Source organism: Anabrus simplex, chromosome 9 (assembly GCF_040414725.1).
Source record: "Anabrus simplex isolate iqAnaSimp1 chromosome 9, ASM4041472v1, whole genome shotgun sequence".
NCBI classification, from domain to species: domain Eukaryota; kingdom Metazoa; phylum Arthropoda; class Insecta; order Orthoptera; family Tettigoniidae; genus Anabrus; species Anabrus simplex.
Window position 1 is genome coordinate 84,388,838 of NC_090273.1, and position 27,458 is coordinate 84,416,295.

The 27,458-nt window shown below is 39.5% G+C and overlaps 1 protein-coding gene across 2 annotated transcripts in view; it reads left to right on the plus strand.

The window, feature by feature from the left end:
* The window catches only part of LOC136880933 (transmembrane protein 62), a 120,290-nt gene that overhangs the window by 33,194 nt on the left and 59,638 nt on the right, over positions 1-27,458 (plus strand). For both annotated transcript variants that reach the window (XM_067153463.2, XM_067153464.2), the window contains exons 6-10: positions 4,354-4,501; positions 6,390-6,512; positions 14,426-14,507; positions 14,609-14,737; positions 23,663-23,781. In XM_067153463.2, coding sequence (XP_067009564.1) covers positions 4,354-4,501; positions 6,390-6,512; positions 14,426-14,507; positions 14,609-14,737; positions 23,663-23,781 — 601 coding nt within the window. The remainder of the gene's footprint in view (positions 1-4,353; positions 4,502-6,389; positions 6,513-14,425; positions 14,508-14,608; positions 14,738-23,662; positions 23,782-27,458) is intronic.

Sequence of the window (27,458 nt, forward strand, 5' to 3'; positions counted from 1 at the left end):
TCAAATGCCATGGAAAAAAACTATTTCCAAAATGTATCCAACAGTATTCAAATAATGCACTTAGATAACTCACCGGCAAACATAACCTCACGCAATGAAATCAAAAGAAAGGAAACATGGTTCAAAAACGAGGAGAAATCTATACAGGCTCCCCTATGCAAGTGCTTTATTCATTGGATTACTGTACTATATGCATTTTAGATGACTTGTGCTTGCACGGAAAGTACCCGATGCCCTTAAAACATCACAGCTTATCGAACTTTCCCATAACAAGGGGAGAACGTTTCTTGCTTCCGTCCACATTACAGCAACAGTACAGTGACTATACTTGTACGATTCCTCGCCATGGCACTTCTAAGACTCATTAATGCTGCAATCACCTTGATTCTCAGTTTAAACTTTTCAAATGCCATGGAAAACACTATTTCAGAAATGTATCCAACAAGGTGCATTTACAATATTTAAATAATGCACTTGGATAAAACAATGGCAAACATAACCTCACGCAGTGAAAGAAAGAAAAACAAGACGGGAAAAGATTATGCTGGCTCCCCTGTACTGTTTGCATTTTTGGATGCCCTGTACTTGCATGAAAAGTGTCCGACGCCCTTAAAGCATCGTGGCTTTTCGAATTTTCCTATGACGGGGGAAGGAAGTCTCGCTTCCGTGTGCATTGCATAACAACACAGTACATTTCCTGGCTGGCAATTCTCTCCTTTAAAACCATAAGTCTGTTTGGCCTCAGCATTTCAAAAAATAAAACAAACAAACAATGCAATTTCATCTGCACTGACAGTATTGTTTGGTGCGTAAAAATTGATTATAGGCTATAAGCCACACTTTTCGCCAACTGTCAGCATTGCCAGTGTTCACGGATTCTACCTCTCTGCACAATGCCTGCTACGTGACATTGTGGCGTTCCTTAAAACGCCGAATACAAAATAATTATGATTCCGCTCGAACTTAGCAGATATGAAGCACACTGTAGACACGCCAAAGTGGGGGAAAGTGCGCAAAGTTACCCCAGCACGTTCCGGAAGACACGTTCTTTCATGACGCGGAGAAAACAATTTAAATAACATGCAAAACCATACCTCATGTTCCTGGGAACGAGAGGTGCTTCGAATTAGGCGAGTTTTTGAATTAACCGTTTTTGAATTATCAAGGTTCTACTGTAGAACTAAAAGAGGCCACAGAACTAGTTGCAAATAGAGGATTGTGGTAACGTTCAGTAAATGCATAGAGGCTTGCAGATTGAATGCTGAAAGGCATACCATTCTATAATGATGTATGTATGTATCTCAAGTTTGACAAATGTAAAATGGTGAATTTTTTTACATTAAACAATATGGACCATTAGTTTCATATGAAGTGTCATATAATAAATTCCTGAAAATATCAGTCGTGTAAAACACGTTAAAAATCACAGATTTTTTCAAAAGTTACCTAATTTTAATTTTTGTTTCTCTTTAAGGTTATGTTTATATGAATATGACTTTACACCAGAGAAAACACCAGGTAACATCTGCCAGGCTGAGTGGATCAAATGGTTGAGGCGCTGGCCTTCTGATCCCAACTTGGCGGGTTCGATCCTGGCTCAGTCCGGTAGTATTTGAAGGTGCTCAGATACGTCAGCCTCATGTCAGTAGATTTACTAGCACGTAAAAGAACTCATGTGGGACTAAATCCCGGCACCTCTTCATCTCCGAAAACCGTAAAAATGTAGTTAGTGTGACGTAAAGCCAATAACATTTTCATTAGGAGACATCTAACATTAGTGGATCCCCTCCTGGTATCCTCGCTTTTTTTTTTCTGGCATAACTTCATCGCCTTGATCCATGAGCTTTGAGTTTTTTACATCTTTTTTTAAACACTCTACCTTCATACACGAACTGCACTGTAGTGTGTCTGAACAGACACTGTGGTTTTATTATAGTGTGTAACACGTACTTAAGTCATTCTGAAATGTATCTTCTTCACTTAATATTTCTCCTTGAGGTTATACAACTTCCAATCTTTCCCGAGACATAACGTTTACCATGCCAGTTCAGTATACTATGATATTCAGAAGGTACAGTGGTAGTGTCAACTTTCCTGTAATCCTTTTCTATATTGCCAAATACACAATCCGGTGGAATGAAGTTATGTCCTCTGATAGGAAAGTAATGTATAATTTTTTTAAACACCTTTTTGATCTTCCTTAATACACATTAGGGCGGCCATCATTGTTGTATTCTACAGGTAATGTTACCGTGTTTTCGTGGAACGCATAGGTGAATGAAGGTGCTGGTGGGAATGGGTCTATCTACGATAGTCAAAGATGAATTTAAATTTTTAAAATAAAGGTTGAAACACAATTTTTCAAGAGCACTTTGCTCCAACAGTTACAAATTACGGCCTTCCAAAGGCACCACTCAGTGTTACATCAATATCAAATAAATTACAAGAAAAGAGCTTACATGCTCTACAAATTCAATCAAGGAGACTGTGCTTCCAAACTCTTACGGCCTACTCAAGGCAACCATTAAATATTACAAGACAGAGAAGAGCGTCACTGCTCAATACAATTACACTTTTCTGCAATTTACAATACCTTAGGAATATTAGTTTACACAGGGGTATCTAGTACCCATTCTACTGGGCCTTCGAGAAAAGAGCAGGTTAAGTTACTGCCCCGAACTCAAAATGTATGGAGGCGTACACTTCCCCTCCTAGAAAACAAAGATAAAAACCCTACTTGGGCTTGCAGCCCGACGATGCAGAGGCTAATCCCACACTACTGAGGTGACTAGAAGGACAAGTTAATTTAAGATTTACAGGAGAAAAACGGTTATAAAATCGTAGTCACCTCAAGATTAAGTGAAGGGGTATTCGAGAGGGTAACGCACTCTCTATCCCTGATTTACAGTTTAAGTCCTTAGGACCTGAATGAAATTTTACATTAGAAAGAAGAAAGTTTACATTTTAGGAATCGGCTGTTACATAGTTAAAGATTGGAACCTTCCCCTCGGGTCAGCTTGTGGAGATAACTACTTAGATGGAAAAACTGTTGGCCATTACCTTAGCTGATGTTCTGCGTGCTGAAGATTGAGGCCCCCGCCTCCTGTCTTAGCACACACACTCAGTAATTCGGCGATCAATAAGACAAGTTAGCTCTAAAAAGCTACAGCTTTTATACCTGAGGGGAAGCTTCGAGAAGGCTCTGGACTAAATCCAGACACACCATCTCATTTTTATTGGCGGATAAAATAGATACAAGAAACGTTTGATTGGCTGAAAAATAAATACAGAAAATTGGTGATTGGCCAGACTCCAAAGCTGGTGGGATGAGAACGAAGTGTTGCAAACCTTGAAGTATCAAAAATAATGAAAGTCAATTCAGTGGAGAAAACCTATAATCACAAAACTTCTTCAAATTTCTAGTTACTCAACTTTGCATCAGAGTGCATGACATCAGTTCTTTAAATAGAGACATCTATGGAGAAAAGTACAATTTTCTTGAAATAGTTGTTGCGACCAGTGATACATCAAAACAAAACAAAGAAACCCAGTCAGTTTAGGAAACTTTAAAATAACATTTTACTCTGTCATTTAGTAGTGACATCTTCTGATCAATGTCCCAACTTCATGCACTAGCTGTTTCAAGTTTTGTATGATAGATAACGTTCTGCAAGGCGCTTCTTTTTAATGCGCGGGGTTGAGGTGTACCTCCCAGAACAGGTAACTTGGGTAAAGATTGGTTTTGTTGACAGTCAAAACAGACTATTATTGTACTATCTCTTCTCATTCCTATTATATTTAAAAAACTGCTTAGCTTTTATTTTATGAAGTCTGTAGTCTGTACAGATTACTTTCTATGTTTCAAATCGTGTTCATTCATAATCTTCACTAATAATTCTGCAGAAATAGAACAGGTATCTGATCTGTTCCTATATAAGAGCTCTGTTTGGGCCTGATTCTTCGAGATGAGGGGAACTTCGACTGGTCCTTAATGTTCTCACTAGGAGTAGCATCCACAGAATCCGATGCATGACTTTTACCTCTCGCTCTGCGGCCCTGGATTTCCTCATAGAGTTTACCAGCTAGGATATGCTTTTCATTTTGTATGTTTTCAATAGTGCTGACTCAAGTATTGAGAAGGTAATGGAGCTAGGTTTCCAAATAGTTAGAACCGTGATGGGTAATTATGGAGGCGAGTTTTGATTTTGGAGTTCCCTTCTGCTAGGCAAACTGCTTTCTCTACAGCTTACATAGCTTTGTCTGCCCTGGATTTCATTCAGATTTCTGCATTTGAAAATTGATATAATTTATAAGTGTATAACAAAAGATCTTTTTCTTTTGTTTCTTATTTAGGGTGTTAGCATTCTCCCTGTCTCCTATTAAGAGTGTGAGAGTGAGAATTAATGATGAGGACTGGCAAGATTGTACTCATGTTGAAGGACCTTTGTATGTAGCTCCTTGGGTGCCAAGTAAATATGATATTGGGTTACATGATATTGAGGTAAGTGGATTTAATTAATTACAAATGGATTTAAAGTTAGCTGATTCCATTTAAAACACCACATTTTAATATATTGATAGAAAACTGTAGAATTATTGTTGGAAAGGCAGTATTCACTGAGATCATTTGTGTTTTGAGAACACAGACATCCTGTGCTGCCCCCATTCCTTTGCCTAGGCTCCTTTCTCACCCAGCACTGTTAGGGCTGCCAACAGTTGGCAATACTCCCTATGTGAGCCATAGGTTGCCCGAGTAGAGGAGTCGGAACAGTGGCACCTCCATTTTTGCACTCGCTTTACTGCTTGCTCTATGCTGCTTCCTGTTTCGTAGCTGCAACACTGCATCCCTCATCGCCGTTTGGAAGGTAGTTCTTGGATCATATCCCACCTCCTCATGTCCTGAATACATGCCCGTTTGACATCACAAAGGAAACTCGGCATGATTTCCCGGGACACTTTGAATCCGTAGTCGCACTGCTTCTGGATATACAAGAACTGAGAAACACATAAATAAATCTGTCCCTTAACATTGGTTTTCAACAATTTCCACATCCTTGGATGTTCTGGGTATGGATTTCAGGATCCTCAGTAACACCCAAACAGTCAAGTGAATGTATCCCTCCCCACACAGCCTCCACCCATTAGTACAGGCTTTCTTACCAAGAAGCAAACAATACATCATTTAAGTCGATAGAAAGGAACAAAATAAGTTTAGATGAAGCAGAGGCAGTATAACGCAAGGAACTTTTATGAAAACCGTTAAGAAACTGCAAAAATCACACCCATAACATCCATGTCATACCACTCGGACCCATTCAGTACCAATTGTTGGGGAAACCAATTATCAAAATTAACCGTCAGTGTCACTAAATCTATCCAATCAGGAAACTGGAAAATTAGCAAACCTGTTAATATTATGTACAACCATCCTCTCTGGGATTTTAATGCTAGGAAATCTATTGGCACCAAAGAAGATAAGATTTATTTATTTATTTATTTATTTATTTATTTATTTATTTATTTTCTTTCTTTCTTTCTTTCTTTCTTTCTTTCTTTCTTTCTTTCTTTCAAAAGTACAAAATATGAAGCATGAAAACATAAAAAATAGAAGCATCAAATGGACACAAGTATACAAATTTGTGTTCATCAAGTGACTTCAAACAGTTCCCACCCAAAACTTAGCCATTTCGAGAGCACTTGAATTAGCTTGAGTCAAATCACTCATTATACATTTGGATGGGCACAATAGACAACATAAGAGATGTTGTGTTGTTTGAATTCTCCACGTATATAAGTTGTCCCTTGTTCTTGTAACTTCAGCTCACAGTCTGTTCAGGGACTTCCAGATTGGCCAGATCTCTATGTGACCAGCAGAAACTGATCAGATACAACAATGGTGGCCTTTGTCTCTTTGCTTCCCATTTTTTGTTGTACGCTCTTGTGAATTTCATCCATGACTGTGATAGTAAAAGGGATAATGCACTTCCTTGTCAAAGTCCTGCATCTACATTTAACCAGTTTCTTTGTCCTATCTTAGTCTTCACACTACTTACACATTTTCTATACATGGCTTTGATCATTTGTACTTCTGCTCTGCGTACCTTCTTTTTTATGAATGCATCCCAGACCAGTTGCCGTGGTACACTGTCATATGCTTTCTCACTATCTATAAATGTCATCACTAACTCCCACCTTTTCTCCATTATGTTCCTTAATGCCAAAATTAGATTGAAAGTTGACCTATTCTAAATCCATATTATTCTATGTAAATATTTAAAATAAAACCCAGATTTATTTGACCTTTCTGCTCAGTGTCTTCAGGAAAGAGCTTTGTAAAGTTAATTTCTTATAAATCACTCTCTGTTACGGATGTCTTTTGCTATTTATAGGTTAACATCAAAGATACATTGGGGCTGGAGAAGACGATAACACAGCCGTTCTCCTTGGATGGAACAAGGCTTAGCTTTCGACTCCTCCCTAGGATAGCACTTATGTGTAACGTCAGTATGGTGGTGAGTATACATTTTGAGATTTTTAGTTATTTACAGAAAGATTGGAACATGAAATACAACATGTATATAAGGTTAAACACAATGTCAGTTCAGTGAAGGAGGAGGGAACAACTGAAAGAGTAGACACCAAACAAGTTGGCTGTGTAGTTTGGGACACACAACTGTACACTTGAATTTGAGAGATAGTGGGTTTGAATGCCACTGTTGGCTGCAAGGTGGTTTTCCATTTTCACACCAGACATGTGCTGGGGCTGTACGTCAGTTAATGCAACGGTCATTTCCTTCCCAGTTCTTCTTCTTCATGTGTCATGTCCTTGAAGAACGTTGGCGATCAGTAGCACGATCTGTTGTTTGTTAATAGCTATTCTGAACAGAGTAAACTTTGTCACCCCAAGCCGAGCCATGATGTCCTACTTCTCCCTGGACCACGTTTTCCATTAATTTTTCAGTGTAGTATAACTTGCAGAAGGTGGTATTTACTATTCTGCATCACATGACCAAAGTATTCTAGCTTCCTTCTCTTGAAGGTAGTGAGAAGTTCCTATACCATCATCGGTATCAGACCTGTCTGTGTTTGTGTGTTGTTAAGCAAATAGTAAAATAAATATAAAAAGGAAAAGAAACAGGAAAAAACAAAAGCCAATTCTCTCCATTCCTTCATTCACTTTCTGTATCCATCTTCTCCTTGGCCTACCACTTAATTTCCTTCCATTCACCATCCATTTGAGCATTGTTCTGGGAATTCTTGTTTCTGCCATCTTTCTTACGTGGCCATATCATTTCAGCCTCCTTCTTCCTATTCTATCCTCTAGTTTCTTCATTTCCAGCCTGTTACTTACCTCTGTGTTCTTTATACTCTTTTCATCAAACCCATTTTCTTCTCGGCTCTTGATTAACTCGTGTATGCTTTCCAGCTTCATCAGGAGGATGGGCATCAATACTCACTAAGAGACCATCAAGACAGGTCTTTGGTCTTCATGTAAGAAGCAAATTATAGCAAACCCTCACTGTTTCAGACTAATGGGGGCGAGACCTTGTCCAAACTATAAAAATGTTTTCCATAATAGTACTCTGAAGCTATGATAAAGGATATAATACTGTATTACAGTATGTCTAGAATGTATGTAATGGTTAAATAAAAACCACATGTTATTATCTGAAATACTGTACACTACAGAATACATTTAATATAAAAGCAACTAATGTTATCACAGTACAGTGGGATTAAACAAATTGAAATTACAGTATTCAAAGGTACAGTAATAATAATAATAATAATGGAGCCTCTGTGGCTCAGGCGGCAGTGCGCCGGCCTCTCACCTCTGGGTTCCGTGGTTTAAATCCCGGTCACTGCATGAGATAGTGTGAGTTTGTTGTATAAGAAGAAAACCAGCTAAAAACTGGATAAGGGAAGGAATGAAGTGATCTGTGGGCTAAGAGGAGGTAATCACTGGCTTCTTACTAGAGTGGCCGTGGTTTGAAGCCTGGCCAATGCATGTAAAACTGAATGTCCTGTGGCTATAATCTCCATATCACCAGTCATGTTATACTAGAAGTTTGCTTGCTTGGATAAAGTGATAAAGGTGAAAACAGGTGGTGGGAGATTAGGAACACAGCACAAACACAGGAGGAGGAAAGGAACCTGACAGGCCAGTGTAAGTAGTGAAAAAAAAAAAAGCAAGTGATAAATCAGGTTATGAGATACAAAGACTGTTTCTGTCTACTACTTACTGGCTTTGAATTCTGGGTGATTTTTCCACTAACAACAACAATAATAAACAGACTCAAGAGATTACTACAAAATATTTAGCAGGCAACTACAAAGATATGATCCTCCAACATTAATGTTAAAAGTTAAAAATAATAAGATGGCCCATAGCAATAGAAAAGAATATAGCAATTTTAGCAGAAACATTTAACAAATTACTAAATAGTGAATATCCCCTGGAACTTATTCAAATAAACACCGAAACCCCAATTAAAACACAAGCAAAAAATATAAAACCACCCACAATCCATGAAGTCTACATAGCTTTGAAAGAGCTCAAAAACTACAAAGCAAGTGGAAATATTTGCAGAACTTTGAAAATATGCAGCAGAATCAGTGAAAATATCATTGCACCAATGCATAGGAGAAATCTGGAACAGAGAAGAACTACTAGAACATTGGACTACAGTTATAATACATCCATTACACAAAAAAGGAGAGAAATGAAATCCAGGAATTTCCCTTTTGGATTACACATATAAAATCATATCAGTTGTATACAATTGTTGTAAATATCAACTTCAACTAGGAGAATACCAAGGAAGATTTAGGCCTTAGAGTAGCTGCCCAGAACAGATAATCACCTTAAAATTAGTAAGGGATGTCTATAAAAAAAAAAAAAAAAAAAAAAAAAAAACACATCCTTTGTATACTTCAAAAAACACTTATCATATCCACAGATCTTCATTGATCAAGATACTGAGGAATTTCGGACTTCAACCCTAACCAACACCAAATCCAAAGTAAAATTCAGAGGAGAAATATCTGAGCCATTTACGATTAAAACATGGTGAAGACGGAGAGATGGTTTACCGCCATTACTTTTCAGCTGTGCCCTAGAATATGCAATGAGTGAATGGTACCAGGAAAATCCTAAGAACAAAAACTGCAACCAAGAAAGGTCAAATAAACTTAAATTGCTTGGAATTCGCAGACGACTTAGGCCCGGTTGTATAAAGACATCTGACTGGATATCAGTTAAGAACTTAGTTCTGAAAGTGAACTGAGATTATGACTTCATCGTGTTGTATAAAACTGAACTCGGTTTACACATGTGTAGTTCAAATGTAATCGGAGTTCAAAAAAGTGGACGTGGCAACACCGCAAAACAAATGAAATACGAAATAGCTCGGCCCGTTGGATAATACTTAAATGGTGGGATTGACCTGGCCGTGACTGTCAACAAATGAAATACGAAATTGCCGTGACTGTCGAAGAAGGAGAAGAAGATAATATTGTAATCTCGCGAAGTAAACATGGAAAGAACTTCAAAGGAGCGTTCTGCGAATTTCACACCGAAAGGAAAGGACGATCTGGTGGATATTGTACTCTCAAGGTACAAACATATAATAGAAAATAAAAGAACCGATATGGTGACATCAAAGTTGAAAGAGAAAGCCGTTGACTTGTCAATATTAAAGAGATCTCCAACAACCATTTGATAACTTCCTGTCGCATAAAACCTAAGAGTTATTAGTAACATACACATGGGCTACAGGGGATAATTTCTTTGAGTAGGTTTTTGTAGTGTGTCCCTTAACTTTAGTTCCAGTCATTCCACAGCGTCTTTCGATAAACAAAATCTCATTTTGAAAATTTTTTGATCACTCATTTCAATCATTGGATTCTGCGAGGAGCTCGTCGTAAAATCAACTCTTCTTCATTAGACGAAAAGTCAGAATAATCTGACATCCCTGCTAAAGATAATATATATATATTACACAACTGCTTTGTTTTGTAAACTTGAAACATAATTTAAAATAATTAATTATTGAAGCATTATCATAAAAATAAGTAACAACGTGTTGGTATTGCAGTAGGCTATTGTTTATATGATATCACATAACCTCACTTCTGAAAAAAATCAAGCGATCTTTAGCAATATTATTTAACTACTAGCATTCAAGATATTTATAACTCGCCTCGATATTATTAAGGTACGGTATTCTTACGCAGATACTATACAAGGAAACACTTTTCAAGTCTTCGGGTCTAGTTCAATGTTTAATATGAATGATAATGATCTAGGTTCAAGGAGATTAACCGACGAATATTCGGCAGTCAAATCTGAACTTAGATCGAGACGAGATGATCTTAGATTAGCGTTTTATACAACAAAAAATCGAAGTTCAACTTGACTGGCAGCCATTTTTCCTCGTTAAACTCAGATCAAATGTTTAATACAACCGGGGCTTAGTGTTACTAGCTAATAATATTCAAGAAGCCAAAAATAAATTTTAAAATGTCTACAAAATACAGCTCAAAAATGTGTTGCTTCTGTTGCAGAAACAAGATCTGATCATTACAATGAGCTCTACAGGACACTAGACACCAAGGAAGACGAGAAAAATTATAGACTCCCTAAATCTCGAGTCAGATCAGCGCAGGATATTCAACACTATGTGTGCCTGAAAAACAAAGAAGGTCAAAGACTACAGGACAGGTGCGAAATCCTCAAACGCTGGCAGCAACATTTTGATATGATGTCTAACAGAAAGTTCTTGCATCCTCCTATTTCTGAAGGCATTCTGCCAGCAGGCACCACCCCGAAAATCACATCCAAGGGTCACCAGTACTATTAATTGCATGAAAAAACCAAACAGCGCTAGGACTGGGTGAACTGCTTGCTGACTTCTGGAATTTGAGGAAAATAAAGGACTCTGCGATTAATTGGTTGACCAGCTTATTCAACATGGTTGTAACCTCTGGATGTATCTCTGTTGAATGGATCACGAACATCACAGTGCCAGTTTTCAGAAAACAAAGGTGACCTGGCAGACTACTCTTCAAAAAACAAAGGTGACCTGGCAGACTGCTCTAACTACCGCGCAATCCGCCTCCTGTCGTACACCATGAAAATCTTTGAAAGAATCCTTGACCAGCACCTGTGCAAAATCACCAAAATTAGTACCAGCCAGTGCAGCTTTGTTTCAGGAGCTGAAACAACTGACACTATCTTTGCAGCTTGACTGCTCATGGAGTCGTCGGTGGCTGTAACTCGATCCAAGTATATATAACTTCTTCCTGCATACATTGACCAGTTCAACTCAGTTTATGGATATGTTTACGATGACTAAACAGACCAATCCTGGCATAAAACATGCCCACACAAATCACACTGAATGGATGGAGAAGGGTGGGGTTGTAATTGACGGAGTTTTCTTGCTTGTCGCTTGGCCTCTTGATGTCTGTGGTGTACTCTTTCAAAGAAGTTGACAGCCGGTGGATGTAGTGTTCCGCCACAGTGAGTGGTCCACAGCACATTCTTCCCATGTCTGTATATCTATACCAGTTGCCTTCATGATGTGTTTCAGCTGGTCCTTAAAACGCTTAAGAGAGGCTCCATGAGGTCTACAGCCGGAGCAAAGTTCACCATAAAGAATTTGGCATGGAAGCCTGGTATCACCCATGCGGTGAACATGGCCTAACCATCTCAGTTGATGAGCAATGATTGTTGCCTCAATGCTATTTAGCTGCGCTTTGTCGAGAACTGCCATGTTGGTCACATAGTCCTCCCACTTTATATTCAAGAAGAATCTAATTTTCTGTTGGTGGAAGTGCTCAAGTTTTTTGGTATCATGGCGATAGTGTGTCCAAGTTTCACAGCCATACAGCAGCATGGAAATGACAACAGCTTTGTACACCATGAGTTTGGTATGCAGTTTTAGGTCGTTATTCATGAAGACTCTGTACATTAACCGTCCGAATGCTGTATGAGCAGCCCCAGTTCTTTTATCAACGTCTTGTTCGCAGGTACACCATTTGGACAAGATGCTTCCAAGATATGAAAAGTGATCATGGAGTGACTTCAAGAGAAAAGAATGCCACTTCACATTGCCTTCCTCAATCTTGAGAAGGCTTTCGACCGTGTTCCGCATCAGTTGACTTGGTATGCACTTTGCGACCATGGCATTCCAGAGCAGCTTATCGGCTGGGTCATTTATGTACGAATACCAGCAGCAGGGTACACTGTGCTGTTGGCACCTCAGACAGTTTTGCATTACAGTGTTCCCCAGAGCTCAGCACTGTCACTGCAGCTCTTCGTTATCATCATGAAAACCATCCCTCGGGACTTGCAATGGATTGTTCCTTGGATCCTCCTATATGCCAACAAATCGCACTTGCAAGGACCACCCAAGTACAATTGCAATCACAAGTTGAAGAGTGGAACACAACCACCTCTCCCTATATGATCTCCGTCTGAACATCAGGAAGACGGACTACCTGGAAACAAATCCAAGTGATGGCACCATCCAAGTCAGGGGTGAGAGCTTAGCTAAAACAGATAGCTTCAAATACCTTCGATCTTGCTTATAGGGTGATTGTGTAATTAACAAGGAAGTGCAAGCTTAGATAAATGCAACTTAGATACGGTGCAGGGATGTCACTGGCGTACGTTGTAACGAAAGAATACCTCTTTGCGTAAAGTCGAAGATATATCGAATCACAGTGCGTCCAGTTGCGCTATGTGGTGCTGAATGCTGACTGTCCAACAAAGAATACTGAACACCAATTTCACGCCATGGAGAGGTGAATGTTCTGCTTGTCAATGGGCATCTCCTTAATCCACCACATCAGAAATGACACAATTCATCAGAAAATGGGCATCACACCACTTATGGAGAAAATGTGAGAAAGGAACCTCCGATGGTATGGCCATGTTCTACCTGCAGCACCTGGTACAGTTACCAACCTCACCTTCCACTTTGACGTCAATGGTGTATGCCCACCTGGACAACCAAAAAAGCGTTGGGTAGATGATGTGCTGGAGGATATGAGGGCCATTGGCTTAAGGCCAAACGATGTCCACTACCATGAAGAATGGTGTTTAAAGACTTAAAGAACGGACCCTGTACATGTGGGACAACTCTAGGTAGAAGAAGAAGAAGAAGAAGAAGAAGAAGAAGAAGAAGAAGAAGAAGAAGAAGAAGAAGAAGAAGAAGAAGAAGAAGAAGAAGAAGACGAAGACTGAAGAATTTCTTCTTTTTCTTTCAGATGTCAAGTTTTGCTGAAAATACCTGTCACCATCTGGAAACTTTTCTGCAGCTTACGAAGAACTCTCCTTTTCAGTATTTTGATGTATTGGTCACTTTTCATCATGCCATCAACTGGCAGTAAGGGTCCCAGACTTCATCCAAGAAACACCCCCAAAATATGTTCTTCACAGTATATTTTATGGTGTGTTGCAGATGCACTGAATTTCTTCACTTGTCACATATATTGAAACCTCTGCCTCTGCACTTCAGAGAAAGAGAACTTCTTGTGTTTTATAGTCCAATCCTGATTACTATATGCCTACAAGAGATTTCTATGCATTTCTCTTGTAAGAAGATATTTTCTTTGGAGATTTGAGGATTTTCTTTCCACTTACTAGAAGTCTATGGCTAACATTGGTCACATGCAGATTCATTTCCCAGTAGCCCTTTTTGTGTGCCAAATCTGCAGCCTGGGTTTTAATTTGCTTCTTTATCCTGTCACAGTTTCCCTTTTTACTGGGTGAAATTAAACCAGTATGTTTGTTCCGCTTAATAATTAGATTTACAGTGACTGCACTGTCACAAAATTTCATCTATCTCTCCTTAATGTTGTAAAAACATTCTGGGATAATGCTACAATTGTACTACGCTTAATGGGAGACAAATCTCACAAGGTAACCTTAAAATTCTTCAATTGTATAACATGCAAATAAATGCACTTATAACCTAAAATATCATACAGAGCAGTAATTATTATGCAATGAATAAACAAACAATGCATATGCAGAGGAAATGGAACTGAAGAATAAGCAAGCTGTAACTCACTGTTGTCAACCAGTGAGTGCTTCCAATGACAGTAGACTTTAAACACTTGCTGAGGGACAATTTTAACAGATCTTAAGTCTTGATGAACATTAGAACCAGAAACAAATTCATTGGGGGCTGAAAAGAAGTGACATGTCAGTGACATGTCATATGTAGCTGCTTAGTTCTTGCTGAGGATGGTTGCCTAGTTGCACTTCCTGTAAAACAATAATCATAATCACCACCACCACTCTCCCATCCCCAGCTGGATGTGTCACTTTGTGGAGAGACAGTTACCATCAACTCATATAGTCATTGTTTGTTATATGTTTGTTTAATAAAATATAATACATTATATGTTACAGTTCCAGTTCTTCTTTGGAATGAGTTTGGTGATGTGCATTGTCCCACTCTGCATTTTCAAGTTTCTTCACAAATTAGTCAAAGGTGGGTTTAGTGTAACTTTGTGAGGAGGAACCGTACCTTGCAAGTAAGAGTAAATGAGCTTCAATTTATAATAGAATTGTAATCCTTTTGTTTTCTTCCAGCACACAAGGTTCGCAAACCCAGGATAGGGTTTAAGTGCTTCAAATGGTGGATCAGAAAACTGTGGGTCTTATCAACAGTTGATCGAATATTTTATCCTCTTGTACTTTATCCCTTGTATCTCACTGTTGGTAAGTATGACTCATCCTTATAGCATTCTTATAGCACATCAGTTGCAATGTTCAGAAATACGAGTAGCTTTAGGGGACAGATAAGCAGTATATAAGTTAGAATCTGAAGGTTTAGAAAACTTGACATGTAGTACCTTAAATAAATGTTAATATTCAAACAAAGAAACAAACAAACAAGCAAACAAATAGTCAGTCAATCAATACTCCTCATGATACATACTAGCTTCAAAGAGTTCCCAGAATGGTTAATAACAGAAATTAGTTACTGTAATGAAATTTACACAGCATATCCTTCAAAATAATTCCTTTCCACTGTAACACACTTCTGCCAGTGCATGTAAAACTCCTGGAAGCATTGGTGGATGCCATTTTGCAAAAACCAGTTATAGTGCTCTCGTCACATTTGCAGTAACTTCATGAGTGTTCGCAAATCTTTGTCCCTTCAGATGAGTTTTCAGCCACAGAAAAAAGAAGTCAGGTAGTGATAGATCTGGAAAGTATGGAGGATATCATTGCACCTGGCAAGGTAATTTTTTACCAATACTGATTGAAGTGATAGTGCATTGTTGTGCAAAAGAAACCAGGTATTTTTTGCCCATTTTTCTGGACACTTCCTTCTGACTGTGTGTCAGAGGCAATGAAGGATTTCCACATACAGCTCGTTCATTACAGTACAAGCTTCTGGAATAAACTTATAATGAATGAGACCTCGAGTGTCAAAGAAAACTTTCAGCATAACTTAGCCTCTGCTAGTGTCCTTTGATAATTTTTGTTTCCATGTAGATATTTTGGATTTCCACTCACATAACTGTTGTTTAGACATTGGTTAGCACCAAGTTTCATCTCTAATGATTATTTCATTCAGAAAACCACTATTTTGTTCAGCCATACTGCTCAGATCATTCTCGATTCTTTATTTTCAAGAAACAACCTTTTTGGTACAAACGTTTGAGATATGTAAAGCATGTTCAGATATTTCGAAGAATTGTGTGAACAATTCCAATTGAAATTCTAACCTCTGCTACTATCTCCTCAATATTCTTTCCTTGGTTTCCCCTCCCAGCAACACATATATGCTCACTGCTTCATACATTTGTTGTAGTTAGTGGTCAACTGTTCCACAGGTCATCTTTGATGCTATCACAGCCTTCACTGAAACATTTAAGCCAGGTATAAACCTGGGTTTTTTCATTGGTTCCTGTAAGCTTCTTGAGTATTCTTTATGTCTTAGAAGGAGATTTATGAAACAAAACACAAAACTTTATATGGTATTTGACCATTGCTCTGTAGCTGACATTATCAAAAATGTTAAACACTCATACACAAACAACAAAAACTGACTGCCATGCAAAGACAGTAATTGTTATGATTCTGTGGAAGTGATATCATGAACGTTACCAACACCTAATAAAACTATCTTTTACTATTGTATAGGGCCTTCATTAAAAATAATAATATTCCAGGTACTTTTTGAAGCTGGAGTTAGATCACTTCCATATGCATGTTTCATTCTATTTCAAGGGCTTCTTCAGTACATCAAGATTCTTCGAAACAACACCACAAACAATGCAATGTTAACACAGTGTGTACAACATAATATTGTCATTGCCTGTTATGCTATTTCCTTTGCCTAATAAATAAAATCTTTTTTTACATTTCCAGTTATTTGGCATAACTTTGGTGTTCTGCATTGTCCGATTCTGCATTTTAATTTTGTATATACGTACAACAATGTATAACAGAGACCTAGTGGTGTACCAAGCTGTTGTAATCTCAACAGTGGCTGTGAAACTTTATTACCTTACTACCATTACATTCAAAAACTTAAGCATTTTCACCCACAAAAACTGACATCTATATTGAACATCAGATGGGAAGACCCTGTCACCAACCTTACAGTTCTTGAGAAAATGGACATCAGTAATATAAAAGCCACCATTATTGATCATCAGCTTAGGTGAATAGGGGATGTACAGTTGAACAATCAAAAATTGTCACATCTCTAGAGACGTGAAGTATAAGAAAGTCCACTTCGGCTACATTCGCCTTTGTACAGACAGCTGGATGCGTTTTGCAACATGGCCTGTAGTTCACTCATTGTGTCATTTGTTCTCACTCTCTCCTCTCCCTTCTCCTCATGACATGCACTTGCATACAGCACTATGACATAAGGACATAGTGCAGTGGATCTACTGTAAGCTGTAGCTTAAGTTTGAATCCCAGTGTGCAACTTTTTTGTTCCCGTGAATACACCTCGATAACATCAGGCAACAAACACACCAAGCTTAACCGAGTTAACTTCTATGCTAAATGCTTCACTCTATTCTGACATGGCACATTATTCATGCGTGTCAGGAGACAAAGTGCTGGTTCTCGTTCAACACGGTGGTTTTAACATTTGTGAGACAGTGATTTGGCGTGGCATTTCACCTAGGGCTGCTTAGAGATGAATACAGCAGTGTTGGGGGATATTGAAATCTACGTGGCGGTTTTCAGCTAAAGAAGAAAACAACAGGTTAGTTGAAACTTCACAGGAGAACCCGTTCTTAAACTTGGCGGAGCTCGTGCAAGTGGCCGATTTTCCTAGATGTCCATACGTGATCTGTAAATGATCTCAAGAAGCCGGACTCCATTGCAGGAAAGCTGCCAGCAGAGAGTCTCTTTCCGATGAACAGATGGTCGATTGGTGCACATTGCATGTAATAAACTTCATTGTGGTTCCGTATTGACATTTACATCCTATACAGTGCACTCCCGATAATTTGCGTACGGATAATTCGCCTTGCGGTTAATTCGCGGGTCTCGGAGAATTATTTTTTAAAGTATTAATTCTTACACCCACTAATCATCACACTGAGTAAAATTATCTCTGCCTAGTTTCAAAGAATTTTAATGCGATGCGTGGAGATGTAATCATTGATATTTGAGGAGACTGGAGGGCTTCGTTTCTCTACGATGTAGCAGCAGGCCTATATGCACACTGCTGCCAGAATGCTGCAAACTTGGAAACATTTGAGCAGGTTGCTGCGTGTGGCACAGCACAGATTACCGTAATCTTGGAAGCAGAGAGAATGAAAGAGAAATGCACTCGGAATTTACTCTCCCTTTCCCCACAGCCCAAGGTCGCTGAACTGTAAGCCAAGTGAAGGGTAGGTGCGCCAGCAGCTCCGAAAGTTTCCCACAGCCAAGCTAGTGTCTCTATAGACCCACTTATCTCTTACATAGATAATAGAGATGAATTTTCATTTTCAAATATTATACTCTTGAGAAATGTACGATCCAAAATTAGAAAAAATGAACAATCATCTAAGAAACAAAAAGTGATGACCGATTCTTTTTGTTAAGTACGAAGGTTGACATAATCCACATGGCATTTTGTAATTTTTGTCTAGTGTGTCTTACAATACAATGTGAAGTGTTATAATTTTCTGCTTGTTCATAAAATACATTTCATTACTTTAACCTATGGTTTTGTTTTTACCAGGCTTAAAAATGACTGCGGATAATTCACGGTTGAAATAATAACAATAAGTTAATTTATTAATTTGTTCACCTAATCAATACAGTAAATCTTGTCTTTGTTAAATTACATTGACATGTTAATTAAAATGGTACATGTTTCGCCTTACTTACAGGCATCATCAGCCATGGGTTAGATAGATAGATAAAGAATGGGTGAACCCTGCCTTCGCAGGGCTCCACACGTAGGTCTGTGAAGACCCTTTGTGTCCCTTAAACGGGTTTGCCTAGTCCAGCCCTAGTGCTCCTATAAAGGATACCAGTGTCCGGATGTTGGCATTCCTGATGTCTTCCAGGCTCACAAAATGTGAGCCAAGGTATCGATGTCTAATGCTTGCAAGAGCCTCACACTGACATAACACATGCGCGGAGGTCTCCTTCTCCCTACTGCATCTTCTACACATCGGATCCTGACTGATTTTCATGATGTGTAGGTGTCTCTGTAAGGTATTGTGGCCTGTCAACAGTCCAACTACCATTTTCATTCTGGTCCTATTCAAATTTATCAGGACCTTTTTATAACTTTGGCTAGGCCCTTTGATAAGTTCACGTGCCTGCCTTGCTATAGTTAACCTCTTCCAAATGTTTAAGTGAGACTGGTTTGTCCACTGGGATATTACCAGTTTCACGCTTCGGAGTGACACTCCCAGAAAGGGCTCTGGTCCTATGAAAGGATCTTTTGAACCGTGTTTCGCTAGTTTGTCAGCTTCTTCATTTCCACTGATACCTGTGTGCCCAGGGACCCATAATAGGGTAACTGAGCTAAGTTCACACAGCTGATCTAACATCCTTTGGCATTCCCATACCATTTTTGATGTTGTTTTAACTGCACATAGTGCTTTTAACGCTGCCTGGCTATCGCTGCAAATGGTGATGCATCTTCTGTGTCCAGGAATGTTCCATATATATAAAACACAGGCCAGTATTGCGTATACTTCGGCCTGGAAAACAGTAGCGTATTTACCCATAGGTAGGGAGAGCCTCGTCTTAGGCCCTCAGACCCCGGCGCCTGTGCCCGTCTCTGTCCGCGAGCCATCTGTGTACCATGTACAGCCCCCAGACCTAAAACGGGCCCCAGCATCCGCGGCCCACTCCTCCCTTGTGGGTATCACCACTGTGAACTTATAATTCAAATTAAAACTAGGCTTCATCAGGTCCTCAATCATCATTGTTATAGGGAAGGTCTGGTGAAGCCTTGTAAGAATACAGGCATGACCTCTATTTGGATTCTTGAAGGATCATCCTCCGAGTGACCAGAGGCAGTAGGCACTCATTCCCGCTATTTCCTTAACATATAAATGTAAGGGGGGAAGACCTAGGATGGCCTCCATTGCACATAATGGTGTAGTATCCAGTGCCCCTGTTATTCCTAGACATGCAAGTCTTTGGACACTGTTTAACTTGGTGGTCACAGTTTTACTCTCCGAACCTGGCCACCAGACTAAAGATGCGTAGGTGATCGTGGGCCGTACAATAGAAATATAGAGCCACTGGACCACCTTAGGTCCTAGGCCCCAAGTCTTTCCGATGGCCCTCCGGCGGGCCCACATAATCTTGCGAGCCTTATCCACCTTATGGTCTATATGTTTCTTCCAACTCAGTCTTGCCTTAAGGATTACCCCTAGGTACTTAACTGAGGTTGTCTTAACTAATTTTTTCCCAAATAGGAAAGGCTCTGACAGTCCGTTTAGCCTCCTCCTCCTGGTAAATACCATGATCTCTGTCTTGTCGGGATTAACCGACAAATCCGTGTTGTGGCACCATCTTTCCACCCTACGTAGGGAGCTCTGTACGAGCTCTGAAACCGTACTGGGGAAATTTCCCACCGCCATCAGGCTAATGTCATCTGCATAGCCTTGGGCGTAAATTCCTCCAACATTTAACCTGGTAAGTAGTTCATCCACTACCAGACACCATAATGTTGGTGATAATACTCCTCCCTGTGGACACCCCGTCTATATTAGCTCTCAACATTACTACGTTGAGGGTAAACAGAACTTGATGGCCCTGCAATGAGACCATAATCCATTTTATGAGCATCCTGCTCACTCCTCTTCTCTCTAGACTAAGTTCTATGGAGCCCAAAGATGTGTAGTTAAAGGCCCCTTCTATATCTAGGAATACAACCATAGCAAGTTGTTGCTGATCCAAGGCACTCTCCAGCCTAGAAACTAGCTGGTGTAGTGCCGTCTCAACCGACTTCCCTGGTTGATATGCATGTTGATGAGGATTCAGGGAACAGTCTCTTAATACTTCTCCCTGATATGTCTATCCACCAGTCTTTCCAAGGTCTTGAGAAGAAAAGACGTTAGACTGATGAGTCTATAATCCTTAGGTCTAGTATATAAAGACCTTCCGGGTTTGGATATATACACTACCTTCGCCTGACGCCACAAGGAGTACACGTACCCCATAGTGAGACAGGGTCTAAAAATTCTGACGCAGGTATGGTATAAGGACCCCACCCGCTTCCTGAAGAAGCGCCGGGAAGATCCCATCCATTCCTGGGCTTTTGTAGGGGGCAAACAGCCATGGGTTTAACCTTGAAATAAAATCAGGCACCTGATTTACTTATAAATAAGATGAAACTGATCTATAAAAAGCCTTGAAGAGACTTGAAAGAAAATTAACATATAGTAAAAGACTAGTAAAATATTGGTTTTAAAGACAGTGCTATGAGTGAGAAGTTTTAAAATGATTTTGATCAACTAGCAGTTGGAAATAGATAATAACAAGAACGACGATCGGAATCGTATTTTTAAAACATAATGTTGAATTAAATAAAGTAGAGAAATGGTCAAGTGACCTGTGAATATTTGTTTACGTAAGTTAAAAGTCGTCAATAACTTTTAGCTCATAACATAACAAGTTACCCTCACCACCGTCAAATGATTTTACTTCTGATCCAACATTCAACACGCTAGCTACATTCTACTGTCACATTGTCTTTTCGATCAGCTTGTCAACAAACCCATATTCTCACCAACGTTATATCATCATATCAAATGAGATGGTCTATAGAGGTCCAATATAAACATCGTATATTAACCTTCAACGACAACCTCATATTTCTGCATCAAAGTGAACCACATCACCACCATATGCTATTGACTTTTGACTTTTAACTTGCGTAAATAAATTATCATAGGTCACTTGACCATCGCTCAACTTTATTTTATTCAACATTATGTTTTTAAAATACGATTCCGATCGTCGTTCTCATTATTATCTATTTCCAACCACTAGTTGATCAACATCATTTTACAGCGATTTTACTACTAGTCTATAACAAACTATTGTTTTATTCATTTTACTCATACTATTGTAAATACTTTCCCCAATTATAAACTTCTCACTCATAGCATTGTCTTTAAAACCAATATTGTACTAGTCTTTTACTATATGTTAATTTTCTTTCAAGTCTCTTCAAGGCTTTTTATAAATCAGTTTTATGTTATTTATATGTAAATCAGGTGCCTGATTTTATTTCAAGGTTAAACCCATGGCTGATAATGCCTGTATGTATGGCGAAACATGTACTATTTTAATTAACATGTCAATGTAATTTAGCAAAGACAAGATTTATTGTATTGATTAGGTGGACAAATTAATAAATTAACTTAAAGATTTATTGTATTGATTAGGTGGACAAATTAATAAATTAACTTATTGTTATTATTTCAATCAAATATCATCAATACGGATCAAGAACGATATTTATCACTTGTAATTCACGGTTTTCGATAATTTGTGGAAGTGTGTGCATTAATTACCACGAATTATTGGAAGTGCACTGTAATTATTTTTCCTCTTAGTCAGTACCAAAATATATTAAAAGTTAATTGAAAATTGAATACTCATTATTTTTTTCTAAGTGAAACATGTTTCAGTTCATTGGGCCATCATCAGCTACAACTCATTCTGCAATAAAAGGTTACAACTTCTTAGAGCTTAGAGCTAATATATAATAAAATACAAGTCCCATTTTCTAATGCATTAAAATTCTGCTCATTGTATATAAACACACATTAACATGTTATTTCTTTTAAAAGTCCTTACTGGGCGAGTTGGTCGTGCGGTTAGGGTCGTGCAGCTGTGAGCTTGCATCTGGAAGATAATGGGTTCGAACCCCACTGTCGGCAGCCCTGAAGATGGTTTTCCGTGGTTTTCCATTTTCACATCAGGCAAATGCTGGGGCTGTGCCTTAATTAAGGCCATGGTCGCTTCTCTCCCACTCCTGGGCCTTTCCTGTCCCATTGTCACCATAAGACCTATCTGGGTTGGTGCAATGTAAAGCAAATAGCAAAAAAAAATTAAAACTCCTTGAGAATCAGATTATTGTGTAAGTATATACAAAATATAGAAAAATATAACAGATTTGTAAAAATTGTATGTAGAAAAGCCTATAAAGCTTCATTTTGATACAGAAACGTTGAGCAGAATTAAAACGGAAGCGGTGAAAGACGTATCATTTTATGTGGATTGAAGATGTCTAGAAAGGAAAAATAAAGCAGAATTATTAAACAGAGTAGAAAAGAAGGAAAAAGGAACAAGAAGGGTAGAAAACAGTTATTATGTACTCCCTCCCCATTGGCCTCATTTTACTATACGCGCTCTTTTTCTTGAGCCCGATTTTTACGGGGTGAGGAGCAAGGAGGGAGTGCTGCCAGTTCCGGTTATACTGCCAACTGGATGGAAATGAAATCTGAATTGAATCGATAATATGATCGATCGATATGAATTTTCTAAACATTTATTATCTTACGTCAACAATTGTGTCACACATACATTATTTAACATTATATAACATTTCTCAATGTGAATCTTGTTACTAGCATGAATTATATAGTTTGGCTTCGCTGTGCAAACAACAACAGTACTAGTTTGCAAAGTGTACGCCAAATGTCGCACAGCGATGAATAAGCGATTCATAGTTTGTGTTTCAAAGGTTGCCGATATGGATGTCGAAGATAACCGAGGTCTACCGATTCAGCACTAGGGAGCTCCGGGCTCAAGAAAAAGTGCGCGTATAGTACTGTGCACCGCTTGCTAGCCACACTGACACTGAACCGGCAGGTCGCTTGATCACTACTGAAATACTAGCAGTATTTAGGAGAAGGGGAGGGAATAGGGGAGTGGGAGGAAGCTGGGACGAAAAAGGAAACAGGTGTATTATGCGTTATGGACAGAATACTGTTATGCTATTAATGTTCAATATTTCCTCATATATGAACTTTTTCTGAAATTTCATTGACATTTGAATTTGAATTATTTCTTTGATCTCTACATTGTGAATATTTTCGTAAATATTAAGGAGAGTACCTTTCTGTAGTGGGTTTATTATATTCAAATTGTGATCTAGAGAACTATTACTTCTATATGAATGTATTATTCTCTCTTTTCCAGGACCATGGTCAATAGGAGAAGTAATTGAAGGCTATACTGGAATTATATTTGCCTGGGGCATAATAATCAATGGTGCATATCTTCCAGGATCTTTCACATATGCATATGGATTTTTACAGGTTAGTCTGTGCTCAAAATAGTTGTACATTTGTGTTTTTGTTTTTTTGTTTTCGTAGGAGTTATAAATAATGAGTGAAATTACTAATTATTTCCTTAGTGCTTATACTGTATTTTATCTCTTATTCTAAAATTACCCCTTTAATTTTATTTTACATCCATATAATGTAAAGTGTTCAGAATTATCTTCAAGCTTCAACACTGTAGAACAGGGCCTCTCAAACGCCCAAACTCTCACGCGTGCAGAGCGAGGTGCATAGGCTCTGTGCACTGTGCATCGGTACGCTTCGCCTCAACTCGGCTTGACTCGGATGGTGTAGTGTGCTGAGAGCGACGAAGCGTTTGGTGGTAGACGACGTGTTTATCAGCGAAATAGACAAGCGCACGACAACAACATAATAATGGAGCAACCTGTTTCGAAGAAAGCAAAGACTTCCGAAAGTCCATTTCAATCCAACTGGTAACTTTCGTATTTTTTTTGTTTGTTTGTCGTGACGATAATGCCAAATGCTTAATCTGTGGGACGATAATTAGGTGTGTAAGAAAATCATCTATTGAAAGACACTACAACAGACTACATTCGGAAAATTATTGTGAAATCATAGGAGACGTCAGAGAGAAAGAATTAAGGAAGTTGAAACAGCTTCTACAGGCTGAAGCGTAATTCGCGCACTCGGGCGTCGCAGCGCGACTCCTCACATGCCAGCAATAAAAAAATGTATCTTACAAAATTTCGTCTTGCGAGTATATCCGGTAGAAAACGGACGTTAAAGAGTAGCAATCTGGCAACACTGTAACCATATGTAGGGTAAGTACCACTGTCAGCACGTCGTCGTCGTGCTGTACAGTTGGTGCAGTGGGTACAGTTTTTGGTTGGCATGCAGGAGGTCGATGGTTCGATCCTGGGTTGAGGCACATTTTTTATTTGATAATTTCCATCTGACATTACCTACTGTAATACAGTAAGACATCGTTTCTGAGGTCGCATGTATCCTACATTTACAACATAATAATAATAATAATAATAATAATAATAATAATAATAATAATAATAATAATAATAATAATTCATTGAGATACGTACTATACAGCATGCGGTTACCAGACGCAACACGCAATGTTGAAAGGCAGAATTATTGGAACCATGGTGATAACACATACAAATTGTAACCGAGTTTGGACATTATTCGCAGAGCACGTTGCTAGGCCTACTGGTAACGTAAGGCCCTAACGAAATATCATCATCATCTGTTTACCCTCCAGGTTCGGCTTTTCCCTCGGACTGAGCGAGGGATCCCACCTCTACCGCCTCAAGGGCAGTGTCCTGGAGCTTCAGACTCTTGGTCGGGGGATACAACTGGGGAGTATGAGCAGTACCTCGCCCAGGCGGCCTCACCTGCTATAGTGAACAGGGGCCTAGTTGGGGGATGGGAAGATTGGAAGGGATAGGCAAGGATGAGGGAAGGAAGCGGCCGTGGCTTTAAGATAGGTACCATCCCGGCATTTGCCTGGAGGTGAAGTGGGAAACCACGGAAAACCACTTCGAGGATGGCTGATGTGGGAATCGAACCCGCCTCTACTCAGTTGACCTCCCGAGGCTAAGTGGACCCCGTTCCAGCCCTCGTACCACTTTTCAAATTTCGTGGCAGAGCCGGGAATCGAACCCGGACCTCCGGTGGTGGCAGCTAATCACGCTAACCACTACACCACAGAGGCGGCGATCCTAACGAAATGTAATGGACCTAATCGAGGCAAGAATAATAGTTGGTACTAATCTATGGGGTCCGCCTCTGTGGTGTAGTGGTTAGCGTGATTAGCTGCCACCCCCGGAGGCCCGGGTTCGATTGAAAAGTTGTATGAGGGCTGGAACGGGGTCCACTCAGCCTCGGGAGGTCAACTGAGTAGAGGTGGGTTCGATTCCCACCTCAGCCATCCTGGAAGTGGTTTTCCGTGGTTTCCCAGTTCTCCTCCAGGCAAATGCCGGGATGGTACCTAACATAAGGCCACGGCCGCTTCCTTCCCTCTTCCTTGCCTATCTCTTCCAATCTTCCCATCCCTCCACAAGGCCCCTGTTCAGCATAGCAGGTGAGGCCGCCTGGGCGAGGTACTGGTCATTCTCCCCAGTTGTATACCCGACCAAGAGTCTGAAGCTCCAGGACACTGCCCTTGAGGTGGTAGAGGTGGGATCCCTCGCTGTGTCCGAGGGAAAAGCCGACCCTGGAGGGTAAACAGATGATGATGATGATGATGACTAATCTATGTTACCATTGGAGGAGGGTACAAAGAAAACAGGTTTCACATCTAGTAGATGAAGTGGTGCGAATAAATTCACGCCCACGACGTGGAAAGGGCGCCTTTCAAAGCTGACCAATGAAAACGATTGTTCGTCCATTTCTAGGATCGTAGTATGTAAGTGCAAATGGTTTCTAGAGGACCCGCTGCAATCGCTGTTGACGATTAAGATGCCACCTGGACTACATTTACGAAATAAAAAACATACGCCTCAACCCAGGATCGACCACTCGACCTTCGCATGCTAACCCAAAACTCTATCCATTACACCAACTGTACAACACGACTAACTACTGCTGACAGAGGTAGTTACCGTACATATGGTTACAGTGTTGCCAGATTGCTAATCTTCAACGTCGCAAGATGAAATTTTGTAAGAGACATTTTTTATTGCTGGCATGTGAGGAGTCGCGCTGCGACGCCCGAGTGCGCGAATTACGCTTCAACCTGTATATCCACTAGCGCTGTTAACGGAGCGGTTGTTACGGAGCGGAGGCTCCGGGCGCTTTCAATCGTTTGCCTCCGGAGAACCTCCGATTGAATTGCAAGCGCGTAGTTTGAACTTGGCACGGGAGCAATGAACGAGCATTTGTACAGGAATTTATAACTTGTCGCTATTAATGTGAAAAACTACGCCCCTCCGTTAATACTTCAGTTATTTGGCGATATTACAAATAGGCCTAGCATTCTTTCGTACAGACATAATAATTATGTAACAGAACCTCCGATTGAATGACAAGCGCGTAGTGTGAACTTGGTACGGGAGAAATGGAAGAGCATTTTCTCAGGAATTTAAAACTTGTCGCTACTATTGTGCGAAACTAGGCCCCTCAGTTAATACCTTAACTATTTATCGATATTACACATAGCATTCTTACGTACAAACATAATTATGTATTTTCTTAAATATAAACATATTATAATTTAGGCTTTGTCCGTGACTGTAAATTACTTCGTTATGAAATAATTAATACTATTATCATTGCATGCCGGGCTGAGTGGCTCGGACGTTTGAGGCATTGGCTTTCTGACCCCAACTTCGCAGGTTCGATTCTGGCTCAGTCTGGTGATATTTGAAGATGCTCAAATTCGTCTGCCTCGTGTTGGTAGATTTAATTACACGTAAAAGAACTCCTGCGTAACCAAATTCTGGCATCATGGCGTCCCCGAAAACCTTATAAGTAATTAGTGGGACGTAAAGCCAATATTATTATTATTATTATTATTATTATTATTATTATTATTATTATTATTATTATTATTATTATTATTATTATTATTACTAGCTGATGTACCCGTGCTTCGCTACGGGATTCTCAGAAAGACTGACTTGGTGGTTTTCCTAACTGAATTCAACATAGGTCATTACAAAATCGTCAGTAGGAAT